General features: G+C 42.2%; 1 protein-coding gene across 2 annotated transcripts in view; it reads right to left on the bottom strand.

The window, feature by feature from the left end:
* Positions 1 to 20,663, bottom strand: part of med30 (mediator complex subunit 30) — a 28,935-nt gene extending 8,272 nt beyond the window's left edge. Inside the window, exons 1-5 of one of the 2 annotated variants that reach the window (XM_021571814.2) lie at positions 20,539 to 20,606; positions 17,999 to 18,070; positions 17,576 to 17,797; positions 16,062 to 16,220; positions 10,348 to 10,455 (exon numbers count right to left, since the gene is read on the bottom strand). In XM_021571814.2, coding sequence (XP_021427489.1) covers positions 10,348 to 10,455; positions 16,062 to 16,220; positions 17,576 to 17,728 — 420 coding nt within the window. In that variant the 5' untranslated portion in view covers positions 17,729 to 17,797; positions 17,999 to 18,070; positions 20,539 to 20,606. Of the gene's footprint in view, positions 1 to 10,347; positions 10,456 to 16,061; positions 16,221 to 17,575; positions 17,798 to 17,998; positions 18,071 to 20,538 lie in introns of both variants that reach the window. The other variant, XM_021571813.2, reaches the window with a different exon arrangement.
* Between the last annotated feature and the right edge of the window lie 6,524 nt (positions 20,664 to 27,187).

Here is a 27,187-nt window from a genome sequence, read left to right as displayed (position 1 = left end):
GTATTCAATATTCATTGTAGAACCGTTTTGTGCTGGATAACGTGTGCACCACATAACAGAGGTGAGTAGGCCTATTTCGTCTGACCTAAAGCACTTGGACGATGAATGCGTCCTTTGGCAAACACTAAACATTAGCTTTAACACCAGGGGATCCCCTCTCGCATGTAAGTTGCTTTACAGTCAAGGAGGCACAAGTTTTCAGTACAGTAAATGTGTAATCCCAGAGTTGAAAAGTTCATCCCATCTTGAAAGCGCCGTTTAGGATTTAAAGCTAGAGTATGCTGATGAGGGTAGTGTTGGCTTTGGCATGGGGGCGTGGTGACATGGGAATTGATAAGCAAGAATTAAATTAGAAGCACAAAAAGAAACCTGTCCTGTTGCAATTGGGGTCTTTGAGAGGATTAGCTTGTATGTAGGGTTCAGAGGGCGCAATTGGTTGGAGAATTGTGCTAGGAAACTAGGTGTAACCCCAAAGTTGTGGGTTCACAACAAGTTCCCTGAAATAAAAGCTTCTGCCCAGTGACCAGGCAGTTTAGAAAGTATACTGAACAAAAATAAACACAACATTCAACAATTTTATTAAATTACAGTTTATGTAAGGAAATCAGTCAATTGAAATAAACTCATTAGACACTAATCTATGGATTTCACGACTGTCCACGAGGATCCAAATAGATCAGGTTTGCAATGAATAACTTCAATCAGACCCCCTCTCACCCGCAGAGGGGGGAGGAAAGAACTTGTGAGGATTAATAACTCACATCCTGTTATAAATCAAGGGGAGAAGATTCAGGTCTCCCTCCCCAAGATTCCCCAAAAGGAATGTTCTTTGTTGCAAATAGACTTTTCCCGCCGAAACGCTTAACACGTTCAAAAGCAAATACTGGAACAATATTTCTAATATTGACCATGGGGAATGACCAGAGGCGATCTATAAAACACTAATATCATTTTGTTTCTGATTTTATAATGTCAATAAAAACGTTATAAAGGAAATACAGTAACTTGGAAAGTATACCCACTACATGTATGAAGTGTCCATACTATGTGTTGTGAATGCAATTTGAAAAATGATGAGTGGGATGTAATTTGAGGAGCTATAAAAGATCATTGTTTTACATAACTTTGCACCGTGAGTAGTCACCGCCCTGAAGTGAGGTCAGAGAGCGTGTCAGCCTGACGGAACTGCCCCTTTCGAACAAACTGAATAAATGATGGGTTAAGAAATTAACTTATAAGACTAGAAAGAAGTGAAGCTGCAGCTGCACATTTAAAGTGGTTTGAGCTTTGAATCTAAACACGAGGTAGAGATGAGAAACTCACCTCCCGGACAATCACTGGTATGGCTGATTAGCTGTCCTAAGTAAAGTATCTTCGAAAGCTAATTTAAGTAGGACCATCCTGTTACTCTACTCAAACGATCAAAACGGCTGGTTAGCCTATCTTCAAAGAAGCATCTTCAAGAGTGAATGGAAGGAAAGTCACCTGTGTAGTTCTGTTCAGGACTACTCGACAAGTCACCAGATACCGGACAACTACAGAGAAGGACAACCGTAGAAGACTTGGCGGAACCATTTCAGACAATCAGCAAAAAAAATCTGAATGTACCAATATTAAGTGTCTCTGTCCCTCTCTCTCCCTCTCTGTCTCTTATTTAATAAGCAGCCATGTTGTTGTCATTTCTCTAGGGACCTGTTTTCAGCATATTAAGTCCCCAGTCAATAACAAATGCAAGTGTGTATGTTTATCCTGTGTTCCAATTTAATTAGCTAGTAAATAAATAAGTAAAACAATTTGTGTAGTACTGAATCATAAGTAAGGCTGTTTTTTTTTGCAGATGCAAGGAGGTTATGACAGTTCCGAATGAGGATATGATATGAGGTTCTGATTAATAAGTTGACTGTTTATGGATGTGATAAATTTAATTCGGGAGATGGTAACTCTTTAAAGAAACTCTCTCGTGGTGCCCCAGATCCTAATGAGTTAATTGTTACATGATTCATTGAATTGGGTAATAATTAAACATAGTTAGGTAATTAGATAAATAACCGTCTTCAGATTAATGTTTAAGTCAAGTCACGACAGTGGGAACCACTGGGGAGCCAGGCTCAGCCAATCAGCATTTGTTTTCCCCACAAAAGGGCTTTATTACAGACAGAAAGACTCAGTTTCATCAGCTGTCCAGGTAGCTGGTCTCAGATGATCCCGCAGGTGAAGAAGCCAGATGTGGAGGACCTGGGCTAGCGTGATTACACATGGTCTGTGATTGTGAGGCCAGTTGGACGTACTGCCAAATTCTCTAAAATGAAGTTTGAGGCGGCTGATGGTAGAGAAATTAACAAATTCTCTGCCAACAGCTCTGGTGGACATTCCGGCTGTCAGCATGCCAATTGCACGCTCCCTCAAAACTTGAGACATCTATGACATTGTGTTGTGTGACAAAACTGCACATTTTAGAGTGGCCTTTTATTGTCCCCAGTACAAGGTGTTCTCACTAACACGGATGTAAACAAATTTGTGCACATTTGAGAGAAATAAGCTTTTTGTGCATATGGAACATTTCTTTTATTTCAGCTCATGAAACATGGGACCAACATTTTACATGTTGCTTTTATATTTTTGTTCAGTATAGATAAAAGGGACAATGGAGACATGAGGAAGCAGACGAGGTGAGGGAAGGGAAGACTTGTAATGATGCCTTCAAATCATCAGGATTATCATGCAATCTCATGGAAGTTTGATAAACCCAATAACTTAATAGTTTTCCCTATAATCTCTTCAGATGATATTAGGAGAAGAGCAGAGAGAGTTCATAGTTTTCAGAACTCAGTGGGGACACAATATGCTTAAAGGAGATACATTTGCCCATCTGGAGTAACTCTCTTACGGCAGAGTCGGAGTAGCAAAAGAAGATATATCTGCACAGTTTTCTTTGTGCTAACGTTACGGACCATCAATATTTGTCTGAGCCTGGTGCCATACAGTCAAAGAGTGTGAATGAATAGGACAGTGTGTCGGACAATGGGTTTGGATTGCAAGGAGTGAGATGATGTCCATACTGGAAGGGTCTCTTGAAGGGTGAGCAGGTAGTGGAGGGTTAACTTGGAGAGAGTGAGTGAGAGGGTGGGAGGTGGTGGGGTAGCTTGTAAAGAGAAAGTGTAAGGTGTTTTGGAAGGGTAACTTGGAGAGAGAGGGTGTTGGGTGTAGTGGAGGGGCAGCTTGGAGAGTGAGGGTGTGAGGATGGTTAACTTGGGAGAGAGTATATAGGGTGTAATGGTGGAGGGGTAGTTTAGAGAGAAAGGGTGCAGTAGAGAAGGTTAGCATGGAGAACTCGGGTGTAGTGTGAGGTATAGGGGGCTTTAGACTGCATTTGCTCGGTGATGCCTCCCTCTCTATCTCAGGGCCAACGAGCCGGGCTCTTTCATCTCTGCCTCAGCTGTCAGGGGATTAGAGCATATGGGTCCAGCCCAGATCTCATATGCAACCGTGGAGAGAAAATGAGGCAGGCAGATATCTGGGAAGATGAAAGGTGGTGTAATTCCACTAAAGTCTCCACCGATTGGAGATGTTATTTTTGCTCTTTTTACACGAGGGGAGCAAGAACAAGGTTTGGTGTTTGGGGAGAGTGGCAAAGTGTCACTTGTTTTGTTGGTGCAGCAGATTCCAGTCGTCGGCCTGATTTACTCTTCACACCAATAGGGCTGTAAACGGTCATGAAATTTTGTCAGCCGGTGATTGTCAAGCAAATAACTGCTAGTCTCACGGTAATGGACCGTTAATTAACATAAACACATTTAGCATCTCCTGGCTTCCACACACAGCCTACAAGCCACTGATGCAGACCTTTGGAACATCTACATTTTAAATAGTCTAATAAATCCCTTTAATATAGCCTACACCATCACAATAAATCCAATATTTATGTTAGGACAGGTCTAAAGAAACATGATATGAAGAAAATGTGGTCTATTTTAGAAGAACAGAATAGCATACTCTGGGTTATCTTTATGTTAGCCCTGATCATAGTCCTGATCTGGCTATGACATATGGCTGTGGGCTACACTAGTTAATTTAGCAGAAAAAAGCCTCCCGGGTGGCGCAGTGGTTAAGGGCGCTGTACTGCAGCGCCAGCTGTGCCATCAGAGTCCCTGGGTTCGCGCCCAGGCTCTGTCGTAACCGGCCGCGACCGGGAGGTCCGTGGGGCGACGCACAATTGGCCTAGCGTCGTCCGGGTTAGGGAGGGCTTGGTCGGTAGGGATGTCCTTGTCTCATCGCGCACCAGCGACTCCTGTGGCGGGCCGGGGGCAGTGCGCGCTAACCAAGGTTGCCAGGTGCACGGTGTAGCCTCCGACACATTGGTGCGGCTGGCTTGCGGGTTGGATGCGCGCTGTGTTAAGAAGCAGTGCGGCTGGTTGGGTTGTGTATCGGAGGACGCATGACTTTCAACCTTCGTCTCTCCTGAGCCCGTACGGGAGTAGCGATGAGACAAGATAGTACAACAATTGGGGAGAAAAAGGGGGTACATTTTTTATTTTTTTAATTTGCAGAAAATATTTACTTAGAAATTCTCATTTTATTTTAAAGGTATAAGCTCTGCATTGTTAATTTGCACAGTCTGCACACACTTCATCAGTCTCTCACAATTTGACAAGCACTTGATAATGACTCGAATTTCCCAGCGGCATTTGTGTGGCCGTAATGCCCCCTGGTCAGTCGCCGTTGTGCTCTTGGGCTGAATATAATAATTATAATTCCCCACTCTCATGGCTCTCTCAGAAAAACATAATTCTTATTAGCCAATGCCCGTCAGGTGACCGGGTCCTTCTCACAGCATCTCAGGTCCTCACAGGCTACAAATAAAGAGACACATCGGGGACACAACTGCGCTTATACCTTTAAAATTGAATTCAGAGGCACATATTGGAAGAACTGTCCAAATGTACTTTTCATCAGCCAACAAGATGAGTAGGCCTAACAAACAGCAAAAGCACTAGTTTATGTCGACTTATTCTACTGGTCAACTTGTCCTTCTGTGTGAGAAATAAATATTCCAAACATAGTCTGGGACAATTGTGGGATGCAATAGATTCCAAATTAATACAACCACTAGCATCAAAAAACCTTTTAAAAGCAATGAGGCTGAATTTAACAGATCGGAATGTTGATAAAATATTAGGCTATTTCTTCATATTATAAGCGCAGCAATGTGCTCACGGCAGTAGGCTATAAGCGCGAATGTTCCAAAATGCCATTAGTGGGAAAACACCATTATCAAAAGTGACTGCAAATGCAATTGGTGCATTTTTATGGTGAAAATTATCTTCCTGAAACTTGAAGCTCACGCGTTGCTTATGTATGCCAGTTAGGCTCTACACCCCTTGTAAAGCGGATTAATGTGCTTCATTTTAAGAAGTTATTTGGCCACTTTAGTAGTGATATAAACCTTATCAAAACATGTTGGCCTATGGGCTACATGGGTGTGCAACTATGATTTTTTTTAAAGTCAACAACAAAAGGCATGCTCTCTTTCATGCCTTACTGTATTCACAAGTGATGATACATAATTCACAAGTGACGATACATAATTCACAAGTGATGATATATAATTCACAAGTGATAGGCTAATATTGTCACCCATCAGACTATTCTTATTTAAATCTTGCCTTTAAATATTCTAAATAATATACAGTGCATTCGGAAAGTACTCAGACCCCTTGACTTTGTTACGTTGTTGTTACGTTACAGCCTTATTCTAAAATGGATTAAAACCATTTTTTCACTCATCAATCATCACTATACCCCATAATGACAAAAAAACAGGTTTAGAAATGGTCAGAACCTTTACTCAGTACTTTGTTGAAGCACCTTTGGCAGCAATTACAGCCTCAAGTCATTTTCATGCCAGCCCGGTAGGCTATTGTTGTTGTAAAGACAAGCAATGTGCTTAGTGTTAGGAAGGTTGATAAATAAATATAGTAGGTCTAGCCTATAGAAAGCTGATGGAATCAACTTTTTAATTGAGACCATCAAAACTCTTTTTTTTCTCACACAATTGCATAGCCTATAGAAATGTTGCGCAACATGAACTCATGGGCTCTAATTAAGTGTTTAATTAGTGTGTTTGGGGGCTCCCGAGTGGCGCAAGGCACTGCATCTCAGTGCTAGAGGCATCCCTACAGACCCTGGTTCGACCCTGGGCTGTATCACAACCAGCCGTGAGAGTCCCATAGGGTGGTGCAAAATTGGCCCAGTGTCGTCCGGGTTAGGGTTTGGCCGGAGTAGGCCGTCATGGTAAATAAAAATGTGTTCTTAACTGACTTGCCTAGTTAAATAAAAGGTTACCCAAAAAAAAAAAAGCTCGGAAAAGACTAGATAACTTGACTAAACGGTCACATGGAATTTGACTGCGGTCATGACTTGTGACCACCGGTGTGGTGGTAATACAGTCACCGTAACAGCCCTACACACCAACATATCTCAAGTTCATGGGATCCATTTCTAAACAGGTAGGATTCACAGTGAACCCGTCAACCTGGTGGCGTCACCATGGTCACAATAGACATACTGCTGTACACCTAATCCTTCCTCTTTCAAGCCAGTAAGATGCCTTGATGTAGTTAACAAATCCATTTTGAGAATTTAAAAAAACATTTTGAAAATGTAAAAACACTCTAGTCTAAATGGTTACATATTCCTTAAACGGTTTAACAAAATAGAAAATATATCAGAGAATTCACTCGAAATACGTTCTCATTCTAAAAACAGCCCCCTGATCTTCCAACAACATGAGTTGTGCTGCATTTCCCCTCTGACCTCCTGCTCACCAATTAAAAAGCTCCTGGCCAACACACTGGTCTAATGGGCTACATATGAGCCTGATAATAACATGGAGGTTTGTGCGCCTCCTGTGAACAGCCTGCTAATGCTGGAGTGTGTAGGGAGAAAGGGAGGGGGAGAGAGAGAGAGGGAGGGGGAGAGAGAGAGGGAGGGGGAGAAAGAGAGAGGGAGGGGGAGAGAGAAAGAGGCAGAGGGGGAGAAAGAGGCAGAGGGGGGGAAAGAGAGGGAGTAGTTGAGGGAGGAAGAGAGAGAGCGCTACATAAAGCCATCCGTATCCCTCTCTCCGAGTGAGTCTCATTATCATCTGGGTCTCTGTTTGTTTATCATTAGGCCTCCACAGACCCCGGCCTGCTCTTCAGAGAACACTGCTAACCGGCCAATGTCACTGCAATTCATTATCCACGACTGCACCGCCATTGGAGAGCCCCCCCCCCCCACATTTCCCCGATTTGAAATTACAAACTGCCTTTGCTTTTAATTTCTCACTTTTTCATTTGAATAAAGAGGACAGACGCGGTAATTAACAGGATATTAAAAAAGCAAGGGAGTGTGTGCGAGGGAGGGAATGAGGGGAGGGGGAGGAGAGAGAGGAGAGACGGAGAGAGGAAGAGAGGAGCTGTGGAGAATTAATAACAGGCCAGATCTCTCCAAGGCCTCCTTAATGGGCTATGACAGGAATTTATTCTCACTTAGGCTGGTATTAAATCAAACGCTGGCCGAGTGTTGATGGCAGGGCTGCAACGGAGAAGCACTCGGGATGGTCCCAGGTCCCCTCCGGTATCACGGGGAAGGTACTGCCTGTGACACTCCCGAAGGAGCTGGTCATCAGTTAAGACCCAAGAGGGTAAGAAGAGAAGGAAGGATGGAGGAAAGGAAGGAGGGTGAAGTAGGGAAGAGAAAGAGTGATGGGGAGATGACAATGCAGAAGCTTCATATCCCAGATGGAATGATTATCAAATACTCTTGAGAGCCCAGTGAATCATCATCATCATCATGCGTTCTGCAGAAAACACAGTCAGTCCTTCTTGGACGTAAAAGGCGACACAGATGGGACGAAAATGCTTATCAGCAAAACATCTTCGGAATTTCAATTCGATAAAAGGGAATCAGGTTGTCGGTTTGTCATATTCATTGTTTCCTCCCATTAATTGGTGTGTGACCACTAATGCGAGGCATTCATTAAGGCTCTAATTTGGGGTCACTTGGGCGCTTCAGAGTTTGTGTTTCTCGTTAGAGCAGAGGAGAAAGTGAGGAAAGGGAAATTGATATGCACAATTGGTCTGCAGCTCAGAGCAATCTCAGACCATTAGGTGGCAATAAATTATAGCTGATGCATCTTAAACATTTATGCAAACACCATACTTGCTCATACAGAGGTTACATGCTCAAATGAACTCACACACACATATTTCACTCATACTTACACCAAAGCACACACTATCGGCTGCATGCACACCATCTCTCTCTCCCTTCTTCTCTCCCTCCCTCGACAGATTGCATCACCATCAGTCAACGCGCCTCCGACAAACAGCAATTACCCAAATCGACAGATAACGAGAACAGGCTATCACTCACACACAGGGCGGCCCATAAAGCAGCAAGACATTACCATGGAGGAGTCATTTATCTTGGAGCTCCTCCAGTGAACCTCCTTTAACCTAGCATACTCTACTCTTTACCTACCTTTCCTGCTGGGTTGGAGCAAAAGACAAACGACAGGGCTAGCCTGGTCCTACATCTGTTTGGCCATACGAGTTGTCAAGGCAGCATAAACAGATCTGGGACCAGGCTATAGTTGTTTGCCTTCACATCTGTTTGTTCTATAGGGATATTACTGTATACAGGTGTCAATTACCCTTTTGTTTTACTTTCCCTTCTGGGGACATATCTATCAATTCAGTTCGACATCAATCTATTTTCTTTTTATAATCTTATATTGTGTTTGTCATTGATTTACAGTGCAGTATATGTCATTGTATTTGTCTTCTAGAGGAATTCCATCAGTCTTTGCTCTCTTTTAGAAGCCAGTATCATTCCAACTGTCTACATATCTATCTATCAGTCTATCTGTCTGTTGTAGACCTCCATCTATCGGTCTTCTCTCTTTCCTTCAAGTGTCTCTTCTTTTTCTCTCTCTCTTCTACTGGAGAATCTTCTCTGGCTCGATATGCAGAACTTCCCTCTGACATCTTCCCTTTGTCTACATATCGGTTCATCCGGTCATCTGTCTTCTCGCTCTTTTTTTCTCTCTCTCAGTGTTCCCTCTTTTCCCTCCATCTCTCCTCCTCTGGAATGACTGGAATCCTATGTCTCAATATGTCTTCACACTAAAATCTCCTTTATCCATCCGGTCCAGTAATCCATCCATTTTTCCTCTTTCTCTGTAGCTTCTCTTCTCCCTCTTTTCTCTCTCGTCCTGTGGAATCTGGTATTTGGTTCAATATGTGGCATGTTTTCACACTAAAATCTTCCCATTTATCCCATCCGGTTACATGTTAACCTGGCTCGATCTATCTGGCTCGGTTCGCTGCAGCAGATGCAGCCGGGCCTCCTAAACATCTGCTTTCCGCATTCTGCCACATCACTCCCCTCCTGATGAGGTAACCCCTTTAACTCCCCAAAATATGTTCTCCTCATCGTAGCTTTAATATGCAGCTGGGAATTTGGGCTCCAAGTGGAGCAGCGTGAAGTGGAGGGGATGGCTGCTGCAGTGCTCAGTGCTCCCACATTTAAAATGAGTATTTTTATTGTTTTCATTGCTATATTTTTGTCCAGCTCCTAGGCTACGTTTGGACGTTCGTAGTTACTCTGCGTTCAATGTGTCTTGGGCCTGTTATGTTTGGATGTGCGTGGCTACTCTCCTTTCAGTGGTGGTATGTTTCATAGCAATATAGGTCAGCTAGAATGCTGATATTGATGCTTATGGTTTGTGTGCATGCAGCGGATACACCATTTGTTTGGCATGCACCTAAGTTTAGTTAAGCTCAGTGTTCAGCCCATGTTTTACTGTAGTGGTTACCTTTAAGAGCAGTGAGGGAGATAGAGCTCTTAAAAATAACCAATACTCATCTGTGACTTCTGTGAACTCCATTATGATTCAGCACACTCAGACAGGCAAGCATGCACAGAGGAACACACACACACACACATACATACATACATACACACACACAATGACCAGGGGCTAATAAAAGCTGCAACGCTACCAAATAATGCATGTTGTGTTTTTACCAAAAACGTTTTTCAACAGTCATAGACAGGCTATTAATACTTTAAGTAAGATACAGTACACAAGAGTACTGGGAGTATTGTGTACAATATGTAGCTTATGTCTTCACAATATATTTTGTCATAGATCTTTTTTTCTCTTTGTAGCATCTGTTCTCTCTCTCTTTTGGCCTCTCTCCTCCTGGAATCCCTATTTGGGTTACTTTTTATATAAAGGGCTGTGCTCTCTAAAGCCCAGCATACTGTACATTTATATCTATAAATCCCCAGTGGGCAGCTCACCTTGTTAACCTCCAGGATTTCTCTCCTCTCCTCTGTTGCCGGGCGGGCCTGGCTGGCCAAGCGTTCATCGTGTTTGGAGCTGTCGTCCTCCACGTAGGGGATGAGTTGCTGTGTGGGGGAGAGGTGGTGGATATAAACAAATACAATGACCACAGGCGTTCAATGAGGGGATGGTAAATTGATAAGTAGTTTGGTGCTTTGGTTTGCAATAGGAAAATACATATGACTCCCTTGTAAAAGAGATGACCCTTTCAATGGGAGTCGCCTGGTTAAATAAAGATCAATTTAAAAAAGGAGGGGAAAAAAAACATTAATTGGCTTATATATCTCATCAAACAAAGAAATACAAACGTGACAAATATAGACTCACTCCCTTCTCTAAAGTCTCCATACTCTATGTATAGGTGTATGAAATGCTGTAAAGAAACAGTCGTTATCATACCAATACATAGTAGTTAATCATAACAGAGCTGTAGTTCAACACTTGGAAGCGAACACCTTACGCCAGCGTTTCCCAAACTCGGTCCTTGGGACCCCAAGGGGTGCACGTTTTGGGTTTTTGCCTTAACACCACACAGCTGGTTCAAATGATCAAAGCTTGATGATTTGTTGATTATTTGAATCAGCTGTGTCCTGCTTGGGTAAAAAAAAACTAAAAGTGCACCCCTGATGGTCTAGAGGACAGAGTTTGGGAAACCCTGCATTAGGCAATATGAAAACCTAAGAATATATAGTCCACCAAGTCCTCCATTACAATAGGTCTATCTATACTGCTTGCGTGAGCACAAACTCTCCCTACTAAGCTTGTATAAAAGAGATTTCTATGTCATTCCCTCCCGTTATACTGAATTAGAACTGCATGAGCAGAAAATAGGGATTTTGTGTAGATCACAAAAACACTTTAAATATAATCTAATCTACAAACAGTTCTATACCACCACCACCAATTCAGAATCAGGACTTCTCCACAGTCCATACCCAAGTGCTTATTTCCTTTTTAAGCGCTCTCTGTGCTTGACGTTGTCTGGCTGACACTACACCGACTACTCTGCTTTAAATCACACTGACATCTGCTGGTCTGCAGGATAATAAGCAGTGCTGTATGGAACACATTGTTCTCTATTGCACTGCATCAAGATCAACGGGCTTATCTTAAATGGTACCATTATACTAGCGTTAACACTTGTCGTCTACTGGGTTCCTATTATCATACATGGCTGTGTAAGGTGAGATTACTTAAACGGTTATGTAGGAACGAGGTAATGATTTGAGAAAATAAACAACATTAACGGCTACAGCATCCTTCTCATAACTCATAAATAACAAAATAAATAAATACATAAAGATTAGGTACAAGAGCCAACCAAAAGCCTTAGCAGGCGTGAAAACACAGTGAAGTCCAACACAAATCTGAGGCTGAGTGCTATTCAACATTCTAAATAACCTATTAGTTGATCACATTTCATTGCAGTCAATGACCTGAGGTTTAGCAACTGGCAGAGGCCAGTGTAGACAATGATTAAAGCAGGCTGTGACCAAAGCATTACTGCAGGGCTGGATAGGGCCAGGCCAGAAGACAGACAGAGAGAGAATCACATGAGAAAAACAAGAGACAGCTCTGGCAGTTCTCTCTAGTCAGTCAGAGAGACCGATGCCAAACCCTAAGCTGTCTGACTTGTGTTGGAGAGAAGACAGAAGACATGCTGGATATTATATTAGGCCAACTGTGATTGTTAGGGGCGGAAAACCTTTTTCTACTTCTATAATACCAGCTATGAGCCAAACACATATTGAATTTAAAGGTAAGAGCTGTTATTGGCAGTCCAGAAGGGGGAAAATGTGCGGGGTAGAAAGAGAGGGCGAGAGAGAAAGAGTGTGTGTTTGTCTCCGTGACTGTGGGCGTGAGTCATAACCCCAGTCTCTGGGAAAAAACAGAAAACCGCTTATGTGGGAAGCCTTCCCCAGTTGTTCATTACCAGGCCTGCTGCTAAATAGGAACGCGATGAGGTCACGCTGGCTTAGTCATTGATTCCACTTCCTGTTTGGGGAAAGCCCGGTCAGCGGCCAGCCAATAGCATGATTGTCAGGACTGCGGCCGGCAGGCTTGTCAGCCACTTGAGTTTCAGGGGATGATAAACGGCGGCGTTCGGCGGGCAAAAATCAACTCCCTCCAGACAACTTGTTACAGTGAAGTATTGGTTGATCAGCACAGTAAGTAGTTTGCTCTGGGGGATAGGTAAACATTTTAAATGAAGTGGTACAACTGTGGAGTGTAATGGACAGTGAGGTTTACATATGACCAGAATTACAAATAAAAGTGTAACTTTTCCCCCGAGAGAGAAATACAGCAAGCCAGTATGCCATAAGGGCAATTCTACAGTAACTGAATTATACTGAGACTTTCAAAACGTATGACAAACAAAAACCATTCATTTCAAAGTTTAACAAACTATAGCACTCTATGCACAATGAATACACTGTACATTATCAAAAATTAACATTTACTGAAAAAACTTTGAAGATGTTCAGTTTCATTCTGTTCACAAACTTTGTATCTGCACAGTTCTTCCTGTAAATGTGTGTTTGTAAAATGTTCAGTAGGAATTGTTAAAAATAGTCATTGTGCATAGAGTTGCACGGTTTGTTAAACTTTGAAATCTATGGTTTTTGTTTGGTATACATTTTAGTGAACAATCTGAGTCTCAGCGTAATTCCGTCACCATGGCCCATACATAAAACAAATGTACTGTATACAGTACCAGTCAAAAGTTTGGACAACTACTCATTCAAGGGTTTTTCTTTATTTTTACTTTTTTCTACATTGTAGAATAATAGTGAAGACATCAAAACTATGAAATAACACATATGGAATCATGTAGTAACCAATAAAGTGTTAAATCAAAATATATTTTATATTTGAGATTCTTCAAAGTAGCCGCCCTTTGCCTTGATGACAGCTTTGCACACTCTTGGCATTCTCTCAACCAGCTTGATGAGGTAGTCACCTGGAATGCATTTCAATTAACAGGGTGCCTTGTTAAAAGTTCATTTGTGGAATTGCTTTCCTTTTCAAATCAAATGAAATTGTATTAGTCACATGCACCGAATACAACAGGTGTAGTAGATATTACAGTGAATGCTTACTTTACAAGCCCTTAACCAACAATGCAGTTAAGAAAAAATAAGTGTTCATTTAAAAAATAAAAAATAAATAATAATAATTAGAGAGCAGCAGAAAAATAACACTAGCGAGGCTAAAAACAGGGGGTACCGGTACAGAGTCAATGTGCGGGTGTAACGGATTTCCTCCTCTTCGTCTGAGGAGGAGTAAGGATCGGACCAAAACGCAGCCTGGTAATTGTCCATATTGATTTATTCAAAAAACACAACTGAACACTGGAACAAAATAACAAATGTGAATCAATGAAACCGAAACAGTTCTGTAAGGTGACAACACACACTAGACAGAAAATAAACACCCACAAAACCCAGGTGGAAAAAAGGCTACCTAAGTATGATTCTCAATCAGGGACAACAATTGACAGCTGCCTCTGATTGAGAACCATACTAGACCGAACTCAAAAACCAACATAGAAAAACAAACATAGACTGTCCACCCCAAATTCACGCCTTGACCATACTATAACAAAGACAAAAACAAAGGAACTAAGGTCAGAACGTGACAGCGGGGGCACAGGTTAGGTAGGGGTAAAGTGACATTGCATAGATAATAAACAGAGTAGCAGCCGTGTAAAAGAGGTTGGGGGGACAATGCAAATAGTCTGGCTAGCCATTTGATGAGCTGTTCAGGAGTCTTATGGCTTGGGGGTAGAAGTTGTTAAGAAGCCTTTTGGACCTAGACTTGGCACTCCGGTACCTTGCTGTAGCAGAGAACAGTCTATGACTAGGGTGGCTGGAGTCTTTGACCATTTTTGGGCCTTCCTCTGACACCACCTGGTATAGAGGTCCTGGATGGCAGGAAGCTTGGCCCCAGTGATGTACTGGGCCGTACACACTCTGTAGTGCCTTGCGGTCGAAGGCCGAGCAGTTGCCATACCAGTCAGTGATTCAACCAGTCAGGATGCTCTCGACGGTGCAGCTGTGGAACCTTTTGAGGATCTGAGGACCCATACCAAATCTTTTCAGTCTCCTGAGAGGGATTAGGCTGTGTCGTGCCCTCTTCACGACTATCTTGGTGTGTTTGGACCATGATAGTTTGTTGGTGATGGAACTTTAAACTCACAACCTGCTCCACTACAGCCCTGTCGATGAGAATGGGGGCGTGCTCGGTCCTCCTTTTCCTGTAGTCCACAATCATCTCCTTTGTCTTGATCACGTTTAGGGAGAGGTTATTATCCTGGCACCACACGGCCAGGTCTCTGACCTCCTCCCTATAGGCTGTCTCATAATTGTCACTGTTCAGCATGTCTAGTTCCCACCGTGAAGCATGGAAGAGGAGATGGGATGGTGTGGGGGTGCTTTGCTGATTACACTGTGATTTATTTAGAATTCAAGGCACACTTAACCAGCATGGCTACCACAGCATTCTGCAGCGATACGCCATCCCATCTGGTTTGCGCTTAGTGGGACTAACATTTGTTTTTCAACAACACAATGACCCAACACACCTCCAGGCTGTGTAAGGGCTATTTGAACAAGAAGGAGAATGATGGAGTGCTACATCAGATGACCTGGCCTCCACAATCACCTGACCTCAACCCAATTGAGATGGTTCGGGATGAGTTGGACCGCAGAGTGAATGAAAAGCAGCCAACAAGTGCTCAGCATATGTGGGAACTCCTTCAAGACTGTTGGAAAAGCATTCCTTATGAAGCTGATTGAGAGAATGCCAAAGGGTGGCTACGTTGAAGAATCTAAATCTAAAATATATTTAGACTTGTTTAAGACTTTTTTGGTTACTACACGATTCCATGTGTTATTTCACAGTTTTGATGTCTTCACTATTAGTCTACAATGTAGAAAATAATAAAATATAAAGAAAAACCCTTGAGTAGGTGTGTCCAAACTTTTGACTGGTACTGTATGTTTGAAAACCTAATTAAACGTGTGCATGCAATGTCAGTTCTAAAACACTGATTTTACAACCAATTGTCTCCAAATCAATAGGAGAAAAGACTGCAACAATGAAACCACCAATAAAAAAGTGGAATCGCCCAGCACGAGGTCTAAAACAGTAGCCAACCGAGTAGCTCAGTAAAATAAAGTGGTGGGTATTTAGAGGTGGGTGTCCATAACAGCCACTAAGGAGGCCCTCAGGACAAACACAAAGCGGCCATTGAATTGAATGTGGAGCTGAGCCGAGTGTTGCGTCTCAAATGGAAACATATTCCCTGTAGAGTGCACTACTGGCCTGCGCAAAAGTAGTGCACTATATAGGAAATAGGGTGTCTGTCCCGAGGTAGACCTGATAGAGTGGGAGAGATAAGAATCCCGCAGGCACCAGGGGTTCCTCTGAACTTTCTTCACAGCCACGGTGGATCCCCTCACTACATTCAGACATTTTGTATGAGGAAACTGTAATACAATCTCTCTGGCAAGAACCACAATGTCCATAAATCTGCATTAGTGGTTTGTGTAGGTTTGTACACCGAGCCAAAATGGCGTCAACTGTGGTAAAGTACACTATGTCCGGCTCAAACTGGTTATATATTGATTGTGATACACAGAGTGGTCCTGGCACAGTGGCTACTCACCTCTGGGGGTACGGGGTCCAGACCGGTGCAGTTTTCGTTACATTTGTCGTAGACGAGGCGCAGCTTGCGGAAGAGTACAGAGAGCATACGCAGGTGCTCCTGCAGTTTGCCCAGCCTGTCTTGGTGGGTGCTGGGGTGGTACGTCACTCCATTTGGCAGCTGGGGGAGATGACATAGAAGAGTATGTAACACACTTCTTTCCTAGTAATGTAATAACATTGTACTAATAGCTACGGGTCATTTCAGGGCCTCCTGTTTACTCGACTAGTACCTCCTTGATCAGTTACTCTTTGACTACTAATAGCCAGCGTGTAATTTCTCAAATGTTTATGGTGGTAACTGAAGTGTAGATGGTTTGTAAAATAACGACTGAATTATTGCATTGTAGACAACAAAAAAACGGTTTTACATGTATTTATTTAAATGTGCGGTTACATGGCATTCCATATACATAACTACATGATGTGTGTATGACTTAGAAAAGCTCCGGACTGTTTCACCTGAGCTTTACGCTAACTAGCTTTAGGCATTTTTAACTGATAGTAAACATCCTGTACAGCCTGAAACTATTCCCTGCATGAGGGTAGGTAGGGTGTATACATATACCTGTATACATGCCTACCACTCTGTAAACAGAGTGACCTTTCTTTCCCCACACAGAGTCTGTGATCTGTGAAACAAGTCACAACAGTGCTGTTTGTACATTCTGCAGCGAGGCAGCACGGCTTGCTTTGCGGTCTTCTTCTTTTGTCTTACACTGTTGTTGTTTTAATGAGCTGCAGAAGGATCTTCTCTGAGACACAGACAGACCGAGAAAGACAACATCTTGTTGTGTCCCAAATGGCACCCTATTCCCTATATAGTGCACTACTTTTGAGAGTCCTAGTATGAGTCCTGGTCAAAAGTAGTGAACTACATAGGGAATAGGGTGCCATTTGGGACACACACACACAACTTCTCCTGAACCCATCTTAAGGGCACAGTCTGATCTTTCCAACGTGTCAACAGAAGGTCTAGAAGAGGTATGACTATCTAATGATCAAATAAAGGCCTTTTCACAACCAATTATATCATCCTCCATGTTTAAAAACAAGCGTGAGACAGGATTGCACCATGGGACATGCCTTCCTTGGGCAAGAATAAAAGCAGTCTTAGTTGGCCCAGATTTCTGCTCTTAGGCCCATATCCATCCATTCACACCAGAGGGACAATGCATGTCATATTGTGTTACTGTTATTAGATATAACTGTGAGGAAATGCATGACAATGAATCAACGTTGTGCTGTCAGTTTATGTAATGCTGTCGGTCTGGGGTCAAATAAGGCTGAATCGTGTGTGAGTGTGTGTGTGTGCGTGTGTGTGTGTAAAAGGGAAGAGGAGCACATGCAAACAATGCTTTGCGTGTATTAAAGGTGGTTGACAGACGAGCACCATCCATAATAAAAGGCAAGACTTCGAACTTCGTTCAGCCTTCATACCCGTCCCAACACAAAAAAGTCACAAGAAACACTTACCTGCATGTTCCTCAACAGCTGGAAGATCTCCATGGTGCGTAAGACGATATCCTGCACCGTCTCCTGGCCGATGCGACAGAGCGACGCCGTGTTGACATCACGGGCAGCCTGAGCCTGCTGCCCGGCGAACGCCACTATGGGAGGGGTGGTCATGGAGACAGCAGAGGACCTATAGGTGCAGCGAGGGGTCAGCCTATTCTACACTGGCACACCTTGGCATGCCTGGTTGTATGATATTGGAAGGATGGAAAAGGGAAGGGTTGGGGATAGAGGAATATGGAGGAAGAGAAAGCAGGGGAGACAGGGAAAGAGAAACAGACTGGTTAATTTCTTGATGTTACATTCGCAATAATATGTGTTGATGGTTTAATACTTTATTTTCCCATAGGGAAATGTGAATGCCTGTATTGGTCAGCAGCATACCACCCTGCATCCCTCTGCTGGCTTTCCTCTGAGGCTAAGTAGGTTTGGTCCTGGATGGGAGACCAGACGCTGCTGAAAGTGGTGTTGGAAAATCAGTAGGAGGCACTCTTTCCTCTGGTCTAAAAAAAATATGCCAATGCCCCAGGACAGTGATTGGGGACATTGCCCTGTGTAGGGTGCTGTTGTCTTTCGAATGGAAAGTAAAACAGATGTCCTGACTCTCTGTGGTCACTAAAGTGTCCATGGCAATTATCGTAAGAGTAGGGATGTTAAGCCCTGGTGTCCTGGCTAAATTCCCAATCTGGTCCTCATGCCATCATGGCCACCTAATCATCCCTGTCTTCCAATTGGCTCATTCATTCCCCCTCCTCTCCCTGTAACTATTCCCCAGGTCAATGCTGTAAATGAGAACGCGTTCTTAGTCAACTTACCTGGTAAAATAAGGGTTAAATACATTAATATTTAACCCTTAAATAAATTCATGAAACATTAATTTATTTTTACAAAATTAAAGTGGCTATATATATGTATTTTTATTTAACTAGGCAAGTCAGTTAAGAACAAATTCTAATTTTACAATGACGACCTACCCTGGCCAAACCCGGACGACGCTGGGCCAATTGTGTTCCGCCCTATGGGACTCCCGATCACAGCTGGTTGTGATACAGCCCAGAATCTAACCAGGGTCTGTAGTGACGCCTCTAGCACTGAGATGCAGTGCCTTAGACCGCTGCGCCACTCGGGAGCCTGTGTGTGCATACACACACACACAATATGGGCTCTGAGGAGGATCTCATCTTCTTTCTCAGATAGCAGCGAAACCTCTTCCAGGCTGAGACCTTTGGCTTTGTGTCAGCGAAAGCATCGCAGCCTTCAGGCTTTGAGGCAGTCTCTTCAACGCTAACAAGGTTATCGCTCTGGGGGAAGCCACAGTTGCTGTCTGCTCCTTGTCTTTGTTACTCCCCATGGTGCTGGAGGTAGTCTGCAATACAGGAACTACTCCATGCAGGGCGACCACCATTTCGCACATGGGGAAAATAGCAAAGGGCCAGTAGTTTACATTACCAGAGTAGGGATCAGCCTCCTCTACCTCGTCCTTACCCCATGCAGACTTGGCTAGGGGTGGAAGAGGCCCATCACATTCCTAATTTATTACTAGTGACCATAAGTCCATGGCATAATCGTCTACAAGCTAAGGCTCTAGTGAACTGTAAATCATGAATATTAGATTAATAATAACTATCAAGTTGCAACTGAAGTTGAATGAACTTAAATCTCTGTTTTTGATGTAAATGGCATGTCATAGAAGGGTCCCGACACCGTTTTAGTGATTTCACTTGCTTTTGAGAAACTTACCCCAAACAGTAAATCACTTCCTCATCCTCATTGTGTAGTATGGGGGCCCTGAAAAAAATTAACAGCGACTCCAAAAAGGCATGGCTCTCAGTATAGTGATGCAGGTCTTTAGATGTTGTACACATGCAATGTTTTCATTCCAAACTTTATCCCCAACGTTATATTCCCTTTGTGCAACTCAAGACGTTTCCCCTATCACTATACTGACAGCTTTGCCGTTTCTAAAAGGACTTATTTTTTTGTGGGGGGCATACTACACACAAGGAGGATGAGGAAGTGATTTGCTGTTTGGGGTTAAGTTTTGCAAAAACAACTGAAATCACAAGAAAAATGGTCTGGACCCTTCTATAACATGCCATTTACATCAAAAAAATAGAATTTATTGTAAAAAAAATAAATAAAAGGTCACATTTAAACCCTGTTTCAGACCTTATACCCTGTCAATAGCGTGACGTCATATTTTGTTTAATCATAAACCAAAATGAATTATGATGCAATGCATGAGTACCAAAATGGCATAGGCCAAATTTAATTACGCAATAATGCATGGGTAGCAAACCTTCATAACACGAACTGTACAGTACTGGAAGGCATGAACACTTACATCACTTTAACCTGCCAGTACAGTAATAGCCACATGTGAGCTTTATGCATTATATCTGCAACGTTGCACCCCAACTGATTATGCCAAATTTAACGTAAAAACGGGTGGCTAGATGGCTAGCTAACGTTGCTTGCTACTGTACATTAAGTTAGCTAGCTAACATTGTTAATGCTAAATTGTAACTATTTCGCCTCTATGCCTATGTATTGTCTACCTCCCTACTCTTCTACATTTGCACACACTGTACATAGATGTTTTTCTATTGTGTTATTGACTGTACGTGTGTTTATGTGTAACTCTGTTGTTGTTAGATTTTTTTGTCGCACTGCTTTCCTTTATCTTGGCCAGGTCGCAGACGTAAATGAGAAATGGTTCTCAACTGGCCAACCTGGTTAAACAAAGGCGAAATAAAAATTAAAAAAATACAAAATTAGCTAGCTAGCTGTGTTAGCAAACGAGACGATAGTTTTCTTTCAAACTGTTTTAGTATGCATTTGTCCTCTTGCTATACAAACCAAAAAGTTAACCTTGGCGCCATTGATATTGTCCAAATGACTAAACACGCAAGACCTAAACTTACCTGTGTTGCTAGCTAGTATTAATTTATCTTATTTGTTGGCATGTGTGTCAAGTCCTTTTTCTGCAGGAGCGCTTAACCGTCAAACATCGCGAGACCATACACGATTATTATCTCAACCGTAAAGCATGAAGTATGAGCGTTTCATTAAAGCTATACTCCTTAGTTGCTAGCTACCTATTAAACATTGATTATTGAAGAATATAACTTAGAAAAATGCCTCATGGGCTTAGTTTAACTATCGTACCCCATCAGAACCCAAAATATAAGCTTGTTTTACTCCAATGTTTGTAACCAAAGTAAATGTAACTAACACGGTATATCCTGAAAACATGACATAAACTAAAATGTTGATATCATGGATGGTCAGTCCTTGCGTATATAGCTTTTGCTTTAAATTTGAGAGTGGTTCCATTTAACCAGGCACATCCCTCAGATTTCTATCAAAACACAGGCAAGGTGACCACTTTGTTATCGTTTCAATTAAGGATTCCAGCTTTAAAAAGGTGTATTATTGTTGCTACCATTGGTTGTACTGAATTAGATTCATGACTATAAATACAACACCAACTCTAAGACAAAAAATACTTTCTCATTATCTTATAGCAGCAGATATGTACATCAAATATAGGTGTTACTCGTCTGAATACGACCCCACTCATGATGTTACGGTAGAGCCGAGCTCCACTGCAAGTTCACCTGTGTGAAAGCGACACCTGGTGGACATTCTGCGAGCAAAAGTACCAATAAATATTTATCTTTGGACCCTCTGGTCTTTTTATACTTTTTGGTACAGTGGCTTACTGTATTTGTATAAACGTTTGCTGGATCATCCCTAATGTGTCATGTGTCATCATAATCTCACTCTTTGGATAAAAAACAACAACATTCAAACTTGTGTGAGCCCCTAAGGCTACATTAATGATAGACTAGACAAAAACTATAATGCTCTGCAAAGAGAGGACCACCTTTTGATAGGTTTCCTATCCTTTTAACATTCATTACTCGGCACATACTGCTTTGTGAGCTATCTTAATTTAAATTAAAGTATCAAAATACAAGAGGCGCCTGAAATAGATACTTACTCATCCTGTGCGCCCTGCCGTGCTAAATTGCTGTTCTGAGTGACAAGGGGAATAAGAGATGGTTTTATTGAAAAAATGAAAGGCTTCTTCTGCCTTCAGGCTTGAGTGAAGCTGAAGCTAGAATAGAATGCCTATTACTTTATTTCTATTATTCATTCAAATTTGGGGTTATACGGCTACAGGATGGATTTAAATTTCAATGTATCTAGTCTGGGAGGCTGAGTTGGGTAATAGTAAACCTTGTGACAGGTATTTTTTTTCATCTCTCCAAAGCCCTCTGTGTAAGCTTCTGACACAGAAACGCCATGTCAGTTCACTTGGCTGCCCACAACTTCTTAATTGCAAAAAAAGAGTGCTGTTTAGTTCACCGCGATGAATGAGTTCATGTGCTGCTCTTCCAGTGTGCATATGCAAGACCAATTGAGGCATTCCAATTTGGAAATGAGGGTTTCCATGATCATCAGGCTCATCTCAGCTTGTTAAATTATGACCCAGGACATCAGGATCTGTTTCCCACATATGAATACCGAATAACTGAGGCCTGCTCTAATTTGAAGCATTTGCACGTGGTATGTAGACATCATTCTGGTTCTCTTGTGTCTGTAGTGTTTATGGCTCCTATATCAAAATTACAAATATCCAAAGTGTCAAACCTGCTCCTGCTCTCCCTCTCTGGAGCTCGAGTGCGCCAGGCTGCCCTTCAGTACGCACACCTGTCACCATCATGACGCGCATTAGCGCTCACTGGACTCACCTGGACCCCTTGCCTTCCCTATTTCTGTCTGCTCCCCCGTTTGTTCCATGTGTCAGCATTAATGTTGTTATGTGTTCATGTCCACTGTCCTGTCCTCTTCCATGTCCTTTGCTAATTAAATGTTAACTCCCTGTACTTGCTTCTCCTCTACCAGTGTCGTTCCTTACACAAAGTCCATAAAGATTAAGACAAATTATAGTACTCATTAAGTAAGGATACCGTATCAGATTATTGATGTGTGTCCAATGACTGTACCTTAACACCCTCAAGCACAGATAGAGCTCAAGAGCAGAGTTGAAAGATGTCTTCTCAAATACAGTCTTAATTACCATTAATTATACAAGCATTGAATAAATAGGCTACTGTATTTAAGATGAGAGACTTGCTCTATGAAATACATATTCTAACCACTTAGAAGCTTCTTAAATTTAAGATGGCTGACATTGATGACCTTGGTGTGATGCCAGGGTGTACAGTACAGTATTGGGCAGTATCACCTTCCCAAACCAGCAGAGAGCCTCCACAATAGACTGATTGAAGGCCCCAGAGTGTAGGAAGGGAAAATTCCCAGTGAGGGGAGAGGAAACGTAAACCGTATAATGACTGCTGAGGGATATCGCTCTAGGTTGGATTATCGACAGTAATCAGCCCTTTCGTGTTTTAATTAAAAGCACTGATCTTGTTCCTCAAGGGTTGGGTTCAGGAGCCAGCTCTGCGAGTACCATACAAAGTCCATTCCTCATCTCACAGCTCCCACTTCAATCAGGACAGTGTCTCACGTTGAAGAGGATTAAAGGAGAGAATGGACCAAGGTATAGACAGAGAGAGAGATACGGACGGAGTGTGTCTTTTTAATACAGGAGGACGTCTAACCGCATGGTTCTGTGCCCCTCTGCCTCGTGTGCATTCCTGTGCAAATTACAGCCATACAGTGACTGCCAGAGCAGCAGCCGTCGGATAAAGGGCTTAGCTTTCTCTGTGTGTATGTGTTTGTGTGTGTGTGTGTGTGTGTGTGTGTGTGTGTGTGTGTGTGTGTGTGTGTGTGTGTGTGTGTGTGTGTGTGTGTGTGTGTGTGTGTGTGTTTGTGTGTGTGAGCTGAGTAGAGTGGGGTGCAAAGTGTGTGTGTGTGTGTGTGTGTGTGTGAGAGAGAGAGCTGAGTAGAGTGGGGTGCAAAGTGTGTGTGTATGAATGTGTGTGTGTGTGTTATTGAGGGTAATGTAGAGCAGACTAAAGCAGGGTGCAAATAGGACGGGGTGCACAGGAGCTGGGATGCTGCCTGAGATAAGCTGGATTCAGGGAAACACAATCCATCAATCAGATGTTAAACGCACACACACACACACACACACACACACACACACACACACACACACACACACACACACACACACACACACACACACACACACACTGCACTAATCTGCAGAGTCATGCTCACACATCCCACAGAGTGCAAAGCCATAGGTTAAATGTTTATCCACACACGTTCTAGAGAGCTTGTAATAGCCAAGCTGAAATGGTATGCTACAACAAAACAAGTTAGCTGTGAAATCATAATTTCACAAAACAACTAATAACCTTACAAACAACAGCAAAGAACTGCAAAACAAAATGGACACTTCGTTACTTTCTCTTCTTTCATTTACTTCTTTACAAGTTTCAAATACCCCCTTATAACTGTCAGTACACTGACACTGAAACTGCCCTCTGGCTACATTCGACAAATTAACATCAGGGTCCGATTTTCGACAGTCCATGACCATGGGGGCACAAGATTGTCTGATTGAAGTGTCCTTTACGGAAGGATGAGGCCAAACCAGAGAGGTGTAAATGCTACTGGGTCAGTAACACTAAGGGACCCTTGACACCCAAGATGGCAGATATATTGCATTGACGGCCCACAGCTGCATCAGACTGGCTGAAGGTCAGTGAGGGGACAGGGAAACTGTTATTAAAAGGGATCAGTGTGTGCAAAGAGACAATGGATCCATTGTGTGCCTGTTGCCGAGCAACCCTTATCCTTGTGAGGAGCTATGGCAAAAAGAAAAAGGAAAGCATGACTGTTGACAAGTGATTTTATGCACATCAGTATTTTAAAATACAACAATATAGAAACCTAAACCATTAAACAGTCAAATTACATTTTAAAACGTATACTTACAATAAGAGAAAAATATATACACTACCGGTCAAAAGTTTTTGAACAAATCAAAATATATTTTATATTTGAGATTCTTCAAATAGCAACCCTTTGCCTCGATGACAGCTTTGCACACTCTTGGCATTCTCTCAACCAGCTTCACCTGGAATGCTTTTCCAACAGTCTTGAAGGAATTCCCACATATGCTGAGCACTTGTTGGCTGCTTTTCCTTCACTCTGCCGCCCAACTCATCCCAAACCATCTCAATTTGATTGTGGAGGCCAGGTCATCTGATGCAGCACTCCATCACTCTCCTTCTTGATAAAATAGCCCTTACATAGCCTGGAGGTGTATTTGGGGTCATTGTCCTGTCGAAAAACAAAAGATAACAAAAGATACAAACCAGATGGGATGGCGTATTGCTGCAGAATGTTGTGGTAGCCATGCTGGTTAAGTGTGCCTTGAATTCTAAATAAATCACAGACGGTGTCACCAGCAAAGCACCACCACACCATAACACCTCCTCCTCCATGCTTTACGGTGGGAAATACACATGCAGAGATTGTCCGTTCACCAACACCGCGTCTCACAATGACACTGAGGTTGGAACCAAAATTCTCCAATTTGGACTCCAGACCAAAGGACAAATTTCCACCAGTCTTATTGCTCGTGTTTCTTTCTTGGCCCAAGCAAGTCTCTTCTTCTTGGTGTCCTTTAGTAGTGGTTTCTTTGCAACAATTCGACCATGAAGGCCTGATTCACACAGTCTCCTCTGAACAGTTGATGTTGAGATGTTTTATTTTTTCCTTTATTTAACTAGGCATGTCAGTTAAGAACAAATTCTTATTTACAATGACGGCCTACACCGGCCAAACCCGGACGATGCTGGGCCAATTGTGCGCTGCTCTATGGGACTCCCAATCACGGCCAGTTGTAATACAGCCTGGATTCAAACCAGGGTGTCTGTAGTGACACCTCTAGCACTGAGATGCAGTGCCTTAGACCGCTGCACCACTGACTGGCTCAAATGCATTAAGAAGGAAAGAACTTCCACAAATTAACTTTTAACAAGGCACACCTGTTAATTGAAATGCATTCCAGGTGACTACCTCATGAAGCTGGTTGAGAGAATGCCATTACTGTGCAAAGCTGTCATCAATGCAAAGGGTGGCTATTTGAAAAATCTCAAATATAACATATATTTTGAATTGTTTAACACTTTTTTGGTTACTACATGATTCCATATGTGTTATTTCATAGTTTTGATGTCTTCACTATTATTCTACAATGTAGAAAATAGTCAAAAATAAAGAAAAACCCTTGAATGAGTGGGTGTTCTAAAACTTTTGACAGGTGGTGTATATAAATATAATATATGGTGTGTGCAACATTTTTCGAGCCTGTAATCGGGTAAGGCACTCCATCCTTGATCTCTTCGATCTTTACGTCTTTGAGAATGTTGGCACAGAGGCACTTTCTTGTGAGTGTAGAATGACCACCTCTGATTTCAGAGATAAACAAACTAATCACACAACAGATGGGTAAACTACAATGCAGGATCAATGAGTTAGCCAGCTATCCCAAATAACTATTGATTTTCTGGTTCATTAAGAAACATAGATATGTGTTTTTGTTGAGTCAATTAGACCAGGGATGGAGGGGAACTCAGTCGGTGTCTCAACTTATTGTGTGAAAGTTAGAATAGTATAATACACAAGGTGCAATTTAGAAATTTGGTTCAGCAAATATTTTTTAGATTGGTAAATGAGTCTAGCCAGTTATCTAGACTTGTCGTAATCACTCTCAATCAGATATCATATTCAAAACTGCAAACATTTCTCTCCACCCTATGTGTAGTATTGCAGGAAATTCGAGCTGTAAAACAGCATAAAAATATCCCCGACCCATGACACAGTGAGTAGAAGAATTGCAAGGAATTTGTTAAAAACTAAAAGTTATTTCAGAATATTTAGGCAAGTTAGCTACTATTTAGGCAACACTTCTCTACTATGGGCTATTTATTGCCTTATCTCCTTACTCCATTTGCACACACTGTAAAAACATTTTTCTATTGTGTTATCGACTGTACTTTTGTTTATCCCACGTGTAACTCTTTGTTGTTGTTTTTTGTCGCACTGCTTTGCTTTATCTTGGCCAGGTCGCAGTTGTGAATGAGAACTTGTTCTCAACTGGCCTACCTGGTTAAATAAAGGTGAAATTTAAAAAATATTTTTAAAAAAATCTTTAAAAAATAGCTGACTCATTGATCCTGCTTTGTAGTATACCCCTCTGGTCCAATATCCATGATAGATCCGCCAAAAGCAGTGCTTGAAGTGGGCTGAAATAGGTGCCGGTACACATCCAGGGGGGCTGCACTGCATATCTTTTGCTGTAACACATGGACAATAAAGTTGTATCCTATTTTGGGTGCTGTTTATATTAAGGTGCAGGAACACCACAATATTTTCCGTGGTGGAAAAAGTACCCAATTTTCATACTTGAGTAAAAGTAAAGATACCTTCAAACAAAATGACTCAAGTAAAAGTAAAAGTCACCCAGTAAAATACTACTTGAGTAAAAGTCTAAAAGTATTTGGTTTTAAATATACTTATGTATCAAAAGTAAAAGCATAAATCATTTAAAATGTCTTATTTTAAGCAAACCAGACAATA

The sequence above is a fragment of the Oncorhynchus mykiss genome, chromosome 18, assembly GCF_013265735.2.
Source record: "Oncorhynchus mykiss isolate Arlee chromosome 18, USDA_OmykA_1.1, whole genome shotgun sequence".
Classification (NCBI taxonomy): Eukaryota; Metazoa; Chordata; class Actinopteri; order Salmoniformes; family Salmonidae; genus Oncorhynchus; species Oncorhynchus mykiss.
This window is presented reverse-complemented; position numbering and strand designations above follow the sequence as displayed.